At 40.2% G+C, this 10,000-nt stretch overlaps 3 protein-coding genes and 1 pseudogene across 3 annotated transcripts in view; 1 reads left to right on the forward strand and 3 right to left on the reverse strand.

Moving 5' to 3' along the window:
* The window catches only part of LOC147467624 (uncharacterized), a 1,035-nt gene extending 843 nt beyond the window's left edge, over positions 1–192 (reverse strand). The window contains exon 1 of the mRNA XM_086531183.1: positions 1–192. This exon is cut by the window's left edge and continues 843 nt beyond it. Coding sequence (XP_086387309.1) covers positions 1–192 — 192 coding nt within the window.
* LOC122264029 (NADH dehydrogenase [ubiquinone] 1 alpha subcomplex subunit 3-like) overlaps positions 1–8,166 on the forward strand; it is a 10,152-nt gene extending 1,986 nt beyond the window's left edge. Inside the window, exons 2-4 of the mRNA XM_086531177.1 lie at positions 7,329–7,400; positions 7,620–7,700; positions 8,006–8,166. Coding sequence (XP_086387303.1) covers positions 7,329–7,400; positions 7,620–7,700; positions 8,006–8,049 — 197 coding nt within the window. The 3' untranslated portion in view covers positions 8,050–8,166. The remainder of the gene's footprint in view (positions 1–7,328; positions 7,401–7,619; positions 7,701–8,005) is intronic.
* LOC147467625 (uncharacterized) lies at positions 947–2,143 on the reverse strand. Its single transcript, XM_086531184.1, has 2 exons — positions 2,110–2,143; positions 947–1,911 (listed from the first exon to the last, which is right to left on the reverse strand). The coding sequence occupies exons 1-2, from the start codon at positions 2,141–2,143 to the stop codon at positions 947–949; spliced, it is 999 nt and encodes a 332-aa protein (XP_086387310.1).
* On the reverse strand, positions 2,270–2,923 carry LOC147467626 (uncharacterized; annotated as a pseudogene).
* Positions 8,167–10,000: the final 1,834 nt, after the last annotated feature.

Genomic DNA, 10,000 nt, shown 5'->3' on the forward strand with positions numbered 1-10,000 from the left:
CCTCCAACGGCCACAATACCACCTTGACTTCTCTGAACGGAAGGTACAGGGTAGTTCACAGTTTTTACACTCCACTTCCGTTGGCAAAACACCGTGGTCACGTAATAGTTTCAGAGACGCAGCGTTATCTTTGTAAAAGACCTTAATAAACTCCCACGGAGTATATCTACATCTTTCACACAGAGTAGCCATTTCGAAACTGATTTTGAAATTGAAGCAAGGCCCCAGACTCTATGTTCAATTGTCTGTGATTGGTCGATCATTTTGTCGGTTAGACCTGTTGTTTCCCTATTGGTGTTATTATCATCACGTGACAGTATTGCCGTCTATCGATACTTTTTTGTATTTCCGCGGGGGAGGTTGGCGCATGCGCAGAACCGATATTTTTTCAGTCAGATGTTTGTCAAGACGGTGGAATCATCTCTCCCGTTAATCGTTTTTAATTATTTTCAAAATAATATATCTCGGTTATTTTTCGTTTCCAGAAGAAAAGAGTTTTTATGGGTTCCGTCATAATTAAAGCTACGTCATGCCCAAAGGTTTGTTTTTTCGCTACGTGTGGTTGCGTCTTTATCCAACAATACCTTTTCTGGTAGTTTTCGTTCTGTTTTGTACAGTTTCGCTACTCATTTCCATCGGAAACCTTTCGTTGCTGAGTTACACCCCCCCCCCTCCCTACCCACACGTGCGCCACCGTCGGTACGGAGATAAACGATTTCTGGCGCGAAATTTAAAGGTTTTTCTTTTGCATAATCAAAACCCAACCCATAAACCTAACCTAACCTAACCTAACCTAGTTTTTGGGTCTGCCCTAGCCAAGGGGGGGCTTTGCCCCCTCCTGGACCCCCCCTTTTCTCAAGCCACTTCGTGGCAACGGACTATCCTCTCCGAATGTTACCACTTCTTACCTTAATTGGAGGCGTGTGAGGGGCCGGGTTGTGGCTCGTCAGGGTCCAGATTCTTCTGAGTCGGAGTCTGGTAGCGGCGCACGAGCGACGACGTCCTCTCGCTCGGACTGCGGAGGGTACAGCTGAGCGACTTCTTCTAGGAAGGCGTGGTGTCGGTAGAAATAATTGTTTTTGACGAAGATATACCTCGACAGATATTGAGGGTAATATTCGGGCCGATTGCCAGGCCGCTTCGTCCACTCCTTGACGTCACGCCAGAGTCTTTCTATGTTCTGAGTGTGGATGTCCCGATCCCCGGGATCCACGAACTCCACGGAGTGGTTAATTACCCGATGGGTATATCCCTCTTTGTCTAGGCCAAGGTACGCTCCCCAGCCGTCACTGCAGATGACGGAGCCGGGGAGAATATATTTCTTAATAAGGGGAACCAATGTCTCCTTGCTCCTGTTCGGAGTGAGAGGAGGAACGAGGGGAATGAGGAAGCTCTTCTTTTCTTCCCTCTCTATGCCCCCAAACACCCAAATGTTGCTCAGTTGGCGTCCTCTGCCGTACTTGCTTTTCCCAGAGCAAGATTCGTCAATTTCTACGACGACACCTTCGCCTCCGATTGGCTCCTGGTTTGCTAGCCAGTTTTCTGTTACTTCTGAACAGAAGCTTCGCCAATCAACACTTGTCTTCTGGGCCCAGCCAAGATTCTCAAAGATCCCGTGGTGGTCCCAGTGCTTCTGCAGCCAGTGATTGATGAAGCACACTACCTCCCACGGTTGCAGGTGAACTCCTTGGAGGAAGGTGCCCTTGTAATCACTGACGGTGAAGTTACACGGTTTTCTTTTCTTGGTTTTGGATATTTTCCTCCAACGGCCACAATACCACCTTGACTTCTCTGAACGGAAGGTACAAGGTAATTTACAGTTTTTGCACTGCACTTCTGTTGGCAGAGCACCATGGTCACATAATAACTTCAGTGATGCAGCGTTATCTATATAAAAAATCTTTATGAATTCTCACGGAGTATACCTACATCTTACACTAAATGTAGCCATCTTGAAACTGATTCTGAAATTGAAGCAAGGACCCAGACTATGTTCAATTGTCTGTGATTGGTCGATCATTTTGTCGGTTAGACCAATTGTTTCCCTATTGGTGCTATTGTTATCACGTGACAGTATTGCTGTCTGTCGATACTTTTTTGTATTCCCACGGGTGACAAGACCGTGTTCATAACAAATGTTCATTAAGCGATCATTTTCTCCTCAAGCATCCCTAATAAAGTTGTATAAAGACCAGGAGCACCCCTCACACTGTGCCATGATTACCGCAACTGAGGGAGCCTGTGCCGGCGGGTAGAGAGATGCCGCGGCACGCAGGAAGTGGTGGAATCAGGTGTTCAGGTCGACGAAGTGCATTAGGAACATGCACCTTGACAAGTAGCCAATAGAATGTTTTTTCCTGCAGCCGAATAATGGCACCTTCATTTTCGCCTCCCTCCACTGCCTCTCGATGGGATTGGTGTGGATGAGAGTGTTGGGATCTACAAAGTTGTGAGTGTAACTGACGGTCAGGTGTCTGTATCCCTCGTGAGAGAGACAGAGACAATAGGCCTTCCAGCAATGGAGATGATGATCGACCCAGGGGCGATCCGTTCCTTTATTACTGCAAGGAGAGTCTCACTGGTCCAATGAAAAGATCTTGTGTCTTCCTGCAGATCCCGCCGAAGACCGACTGGCTGTCAATCACTCTTCCGACGTATTTGTTGCGCCTGAACTTCCTCTCGTCTATTTCAACAATTTTTCCAGGGCCCCGATGACACCCTGCTGGTCAAGGGCCCAGTGAACCATTACCTCTCAGCAGAAACGGGACCAGTCAGTAATGGTCACGAGGTACAGTCTCAGCTCATGCTGCATGAGCCAAACTGTGAAACACTCCCAGACGAAGTAGTTCACAAAGACCAAACAAGCTTTCAACATCAACATTTACCCTCTCAAAAAAGGAGCCCTTGAACACCGAAGCAGTCCAACCTCACTGCTTTTTTTTTTTTTTTGTCCCCTTGCCCCCACGGTCTTGTCACATCGGAACTGCTTCCGCCTCGGGTCATACCGTGCGGCCTGACCGCACCGGCCGCAGTTCTTTTCACGATGGACAAGATCGTGTTCATAACAAATATTCATGATGCGATCGTTTTCCCCACATATGTCTCGAATGAAGTTGTATAATGACCAGGAGCACCCCTCACACTGTGCCATGATTACCGCAACTGAGACTGTAATGCTATGTGAAGCCAGCACTTGCAGTACTGCATATGAGTGTATTTACTTTTCCCAAAGCAAGATTTGTCCTTTTCAATGACACCTTCCCCACCAATCGGCTCCTGGTTTACCAACCAGTTTTCTGTTACTTCCGAGCAGAAGCTTTGCCAGTCAACACTGGTCTTCTGGGCCCAGCCAAGATTTTCAAAAATCCTGTGGTGGTCCCAGTGCTTTTGCAGCCAGTAATTGATGAACACCACTACCTCCCACGGTTGTAGATGAACTCCTTGGAGGAAGGTGCCCTTGTAGTTACACTTTCCTTTTCTTGGCTTTTTCTGGTTTTATCCAATGGCCACAATACCACCTTGCCTTCTCTGGATGAAAAGTATAGGGTGAATTGCAGTTTTTACACTGTACTTCCGATGGCAGTAAGCCATGGTCCTGTAACAGTTTCAGTGTTATCTTTATAAAATTACTAAAATAACTCCCATGATGTATATCGTCACCCTACACACAATGTAGACATCTCGGAACTGATTTTGAAATTCAATTAAGGACCAATACTCTTCCTTCAATTGTCTGCAATTTGTCGATAAGTTTGTCGGTTAGATCTATTGTTTCCCTATTGGTTCTGTTATTATCACGTGACGGTATTGCCTACTATCGACATTTTTTTGTATTTTTGTGGGTGAGGTTGGCGCATGTGCAGAGCCGATATTTTTCAGTCAGGTTTGTCAGTGCAGTGGAATCATCTCTCCCGTTACTCATTTTTTAATAAAGATAAAAAAGAGTTTGAAACATATGCATGTATTTGCATGTAAACAAACTGAACTATTTACATTTGAGGATTGCCACATCAATATTTCACCTTATTGTGGTAATCCTCAAAACACCCGAAGACACACAAAGGAACTTTACAAATATGGCACTGGGCTTTGGTCATTTTCTGTTTGCCATGTGTATAACACACATGACAGTGTTTGTACTTCTTTCCTTCAATTTCTCTGATAACATGAGGATTTATCCCTTGAAGTCGTAGAGTTGCATTGGCTACTGCTGGACGTTCTCGGCCACTGTACTGTGGTGCTTGTGGTAAATATTCATGCAGGAGGCTCCTCACCACCACCTTTCTGAATATTAGCTGCTGTCCAATGTTGCCACGTACCTTCTTGAACAGGAGGAAGGCATTCACCATAGCCATATCAAAAAGGTACATAAACACCTTTTTGTACCATTTGAGACTACTTCTCATGGCTGAACCCAGGAGTTCCTGGTCGATGCTACTGTTGTGAACAGTAACAAAGTCAAAATGGTCATCAGAGGATTGGATAGATGGTGAATCCGAGTCCTCTGATTGACTCTGTCTGGAAAGAGGAACATAAATATCAATGACATCTTTAATTATATATTAAAAGCATCATGTAACATTTATGCAATTTACTGATAAAATACAATTGTTGATTTATAATAAAAAGCATATTACTTGATGTAAATACACAGACACTTACTGAAAAAATTTGTATATGAATAATTGTAAATACCTTCGTAAACAGTGTTCCATGGATTGTTGCAGTCAGTAGCAGCATCACCTATTGCGCAGTCTGCCGAGGCTTCTTCTGTTAAATATGTCTATATTAATATGCATAAATTAAGTATAATTAAGTATTTCTAAGTCTAATGAGCTAGAATGGTTGTTTAACCCTATGACGACGGTGCGTCACACTTGTGTGACACAGCTAGATTCCCGGTGCCGGGGCGTCATGCCAGTGTGACGATTCCAATGCAATATTGCAATCGCCCGGCATAGGGGATTTCGCCAAGCGCGTGCCCCGTCGGGAAAGGGTTAATTTGCTTTGGTGATAATTATGTCAACACACTGATACATCACAATGCATAATATTTAAATCACTCACCTCCTATATTTTGATCTGGGATGGCATCTTTATACAGTCTCATTCCTTGGTGATTTTTCTTCGTAAAATGAAGACTGCTGATCCTGTATGTCTCATTTGGTTGTGCTAGACTTATATTGTTCATGTATTTGGCGTCTGGATGTCCTTGCAGACTTGGAACCAATTTGGAACACCTACGAATATTGATTTTAAAAAATAACAATGCTGACAATGGCTTTAGCAGATTGCATATTTCTATATTTTATTTCTCTGTATAACGTTATTTTCATATTTGCATTTGTGAACTATATATGATCTTGCCTATCTTCATCTATGGAAAAGCGATGATTTCCACACTTTTTCCTGCGACAAAGAGAGCAAGGGTGCGAGTCACTCATGTTTAATGTATCAAATTCCACAGTTTAAAGTTGTAAACAGACAGCCGACACAAGAATCTGTCGCAAAGAGCTGGCGCCATCTATTGAGACAATGTTTGGGACGCATATAAACATCACAAGATTTTCTCTCGTGTCCTTTATCTTTCCTATATATAATCTTTGCCTTTGCACAATCTGACTGAACTTCTATTGACTTGAAAGGGCCATCACAAAACAATGAGTATACATTCCTTAGGGACTTTTATATAGTACTTATGATTTGTGGTGACTTACCTAGACGCTTAATCTCTTACACTCACACACTCGCATGGGCTGCTTCTCAGCTCTCCTAAACATTTTTGGTGGGGATGCAGCAGCAAGGCCTCTCCCCACTACAACCCTCAACTTCTCTGCTGCCTTCACCTGAGACAGCTGGGAATTGGCTCTGTAATCTCTACAAGGCAGCACTTCGTAGGGACAGCATTATTTGCTGTCAATTGATATGCTAGGGCAAAGCTATACATAAGACATAGTAGTGCATGTATATCACTCTAGAAAGACCTTGCAATTTATCTATTACAGGCAAAGTCCTTGTGTTTACGTAATATATCTGATAAAATGCCGTCCACTATAAAGGATGTAGCAATACTGTACAATGGTTTACATTCAATCCTTTCACGAAACTCTTCAAGTAGAGGACATATCATTACATAGTGGTCAAGGGTGTGTGAATAGGGTTGACTGCACAATTTACATTCAGTTCCCACCGCATTGTTTGAAACACTATACTCCCAATAATATTTGTAGCCAAGCCGTAACCTTGCAGTCACTACATCTAGCTGCCTCGTAACTCTGTTTGTACTGCCGTAGATATGCTTTGTCTTGGACATTGCGTTATGGTGAATGATTGATCTGCTTGTGTCTTGCTCAACATTTCTCTCGGCTTCAGCCAGAGTGGAGAGCTTTTTCTTTATGATCTTACATACATGCTCAGTCGTTACACCAATGTCATACTCAATAGTATCCCTATGACTGCATGATCTTGATAGAGCATCAGCCATATCGTGTAGATTTATGTGTGATGGTACCCACAGTATTTTAGTTGTTACATGGATCAGAAACAATCTGTTTAACCTATGTCTGGCTGTTGACACGAGTCCCGTGTTATCATTTCTGTATGAGTTTATAGCAAGGAGTGACGAGAGGGAGTCTGTTATGATGAGAGTATTATCCCGTGTACGATCAGCTATCTTAAGAGCAACAAGTAAAGCAAACAGTTTTGCCTGCAGGATGGACACCCATTTGTTGAGTCTGAATCTAACATCATTAATTCTTCCAGTGGCATCGCATACAATTGCAGCGCATACGGCTGAACCTGTGGCTGAAGTTACCAACCCATCAGTGAAAATAAGTTTTTTTTTATCTCATATTCTTGCTTAATCCCAAGAATTTGCCTCAAAATGTCATTTCTTACTTTAGCTTTCAGTTGTGCGTTATTTTCAATTTGCTTTTTTGAAGGGACACTTTGAAGATGTCAAAGTGTTTTATTTCCCATGGCGGAACAGAATGTTTTTGAGGGATGCCTTTGCAGAACTCTGTCATATTATGGCCTCGAAGCTCTGAGCTTGTTTTTTTTTTTAACCAAGCAGATCTGTGGTGCCCTGTGGAAAGGCAATTCAGCAGGGATTCTTTGGCTGAGAAGCTAAATTGGTGTTGTAAATGGCATAAAAGAGAAAGAAAAGTCACAGTTAACGCTAAAAAAAAAAAAAAAAAAAAAAAACTATTTTGAATCCAAAGTATAAACCTCTGTTTTACATTCTTTCTTGCAAAAATGTTTGATCTTCCTTTTCTTCCTTGCAAACAAACCGTAACATTACATATCTCATACGGCTTCTCTTCTTTCAGTATCGCAGCTGTACCGCCAGGCTTGGGCAGAAATTCCCGAGGTCATGACATCCTCCGTCATGCTGCTTATCGGTGAGTCTGGCCTCAAGATTGTTGTCACGGCAGATGATTCTCAACAATAAATCAACCTGCCTTAAAAGCTACATTAGAATAAGATCATCATAGAGAAACCTTCAACTTTCTTTCAAATGAATCATCTAGTTATGATGATATTGCTGTTCACATGTTCATAAAAGAAGGTATGATGATAATAGTTTTACCAGCATTTCATTGTTTATCTTTTTTTTGCAGGTACTGGATTTCTGACCGGCTCAGTAATGCTTTACAACAGCAAAAAAGCCGATAATAAGAGATACCGTTATGTATACACTGGTGAGTAAAACTGCTTTATATTCCAACATAATTTCCATTGTTTTTGAGGTTTGTAAAGTCATTTTCAAAATTAAGTAAAATATGAATTTGTATGGTCCTTTAAATTGGTAGCTAATGATAAAAACTTTCATGGTAAGGGTCTCATTTAATGAAAATACACACAAACATATTTCTTGGCTGTCTATCTTAGAATTACATTGTATATCTGTAATATATGCTCCTTCCACCCATTTTTCTGTTCTTAACTTGTAGAATTCTTTTTTTAAACATTCAAATTTAATTACGGATTTGATGTTTCCTTCCAGTGTATCGTCCCGATGATCCACGTGTTTCATCCATCAAGGAGTGAGGGTAGCCCAGCTTCCCGATGAACCATTTGTATAGTTATATATTTAAATCATGTACACTATTTACTATTCTTTGTAAAATGTAAAAAGTCTTTGGAAGTAAAGAGATATACGAGGAAGTGTGTTTTGAGATTTTGTCCTGCACAACGAAGTTTACTGTATTCATAATAGTACTTGAAAGACCATATAAATGAAATAATATAAAATAATATATAATCATAGTTTTGCAATGGTTCAAAGCATTTTATCCCTTAAATCTGATGTAAAAGTGTAGAAAACAGTCTGTTAAATGTAGTCTATTTCATTCCACACAAAAATAAGGAGTTGTACTTTTTGGAATCTGCAGGACAAAGTTTTGTGGAATATTGCTACATTTTGTTCAAATCTTCATCTGAACATAATGCATGGCCTTTAGGGGATTAAGCCCATTAACTATAAGGCCTTCAAAAAATTAATCTCAGGATTCACTATAGATTAAGGGTAAGTCACCGGTTTAATGTCTATAAACGAGAAATTTTCCTAGACCAACAGCCACAACAAGCAGTTACTGATCTGTTGCACTGGGGACTCTGGCTAGAAGCTATGATTTTGAAAGGCTTATTGGATCTAAGGGGTTAATAATGTGCTGAAGAATATTGGAAACATAAGTAAGTGCACTATGGAAATGTCTAAAAGAAAATTAGAGTTGAATTGTTGAATTCCGTACCGGATGGTATATCAATAAGCGGTAGTGAAAGAATGAGAGATGAAACAAAGTGAAGTACAGGTAATTAAATGAATATTGCACTCAAACATGCTTGGAAATTCTTATTTATAAAATACTTGCTTAAAAATATAATTTAAAAAAAATCATGCTCTGACTCTACATTATTTATTTTACTATCAAACAATTACACTAATTTCCAAGTTCTTTTATTGTTTAATATATTTTCCTTTTAAAGAAATAATCTTATACCCTATTTATCAATGATCTTATTCAGATTAGCATTGATCCTTTTCTCTCTTTTTCCATGAATTATTTATCCTGCTGTCTTTTACCTCATACATAACTCTGTATGTATTAATTTCAATGCTTGTAGTCATTGGGTCGTTCTCTTTTGAACAGAGAAAAGAGGAGTTTTGGCATGTGGTACTTCTTTGATATCTATCAAAAGAATTAAGGAGATTTACTACTATTAATTTGCCATCATATATAGCCTAATAGAAGGTCATTCTTTATGTTCTCTTTTAACCCATCCCCGACGGGGGAATTCTAGCCTTGAATGTCCAAATGCCGGGGCGTTCGAATTATTAGGCCTAAATCAATTGAATGGCTGGCACAATACTGTGCCGCCCGGCAACTGGGCTTTTGAATGCGCGGTACACATGCTGTACCACCCGTCCTGTGTGGGTTAAACAGCCAATACTATATTCTTTCTTGGACTTTAGGAACATATCCACATCATTATGAAAGATCTGTTATTTTCTACAGTAATTGTTTTTTTCCTCTCTACAAAACGAGAGCATGACAGGAAATACTGTGCACTTTTGTTATAGTTCTTTTGGTAATCTATCTGTTCTTTCAGAATCTTGCCATTTGGGAATACATATTTTTTTATGGCACTTCTAGCAGAAAACTGAATTTGTGCTCATTCTCAAGGACTAATTTAGGTTGATGATAAAGAAAATAATGCATATTTAGATATAAAAGAATAACACAATGAGTAAGATTTGCCTATGATAAGGAATATTCTCATCCTGTTGTGTAGAACTGTGTCAGGAAAAGAAGTAATTTAGATTTTGTCTTTACAGTGTAAAGGAATATATTTCCTCTCTGCTGATGTATACTTTGATATCTTTACTTAATAACAGTGCAGTTAAATGAAAAAATGATATCTTTGAGTTTCTCTGCTTTTTATATATTGGCTAGTAGTAAACTTCGCTATTATTGTATATATGTATGTATCTATCTAT

Source organism: Penaeus japonicus, unplaced genomic scaffold, assembly GCF_977035675.1.
Source record: "Penaeus japonicus unplaced genomic scaffold, GWHDUDI00000001_assembly GWHDUDI00000035, whole genome shotgun sequence".
Lineage (NCBI taxonomy): Eukaryota > Metazoa > Arthropoda > Malacostraca > Decapoda > Penaeidae > Penaeus > Penaeus japonicus.

Bases quoted from the DNA above. Each gene is read 5' to 3' on its own strand.
- LOC147467625 (XM_086531184.1), bottom strand. From the start codon at position 2,143: ATGAACATTTGTTATGAACACGGTCTTGTCACCC. The intron at 1,912-2,109 runs GTGGGAATACAA...ATACTCCGTGAG, and splicing joins TGAACACGGTCTTGTCACCC to AATTCATAAAGATTTTTTAT.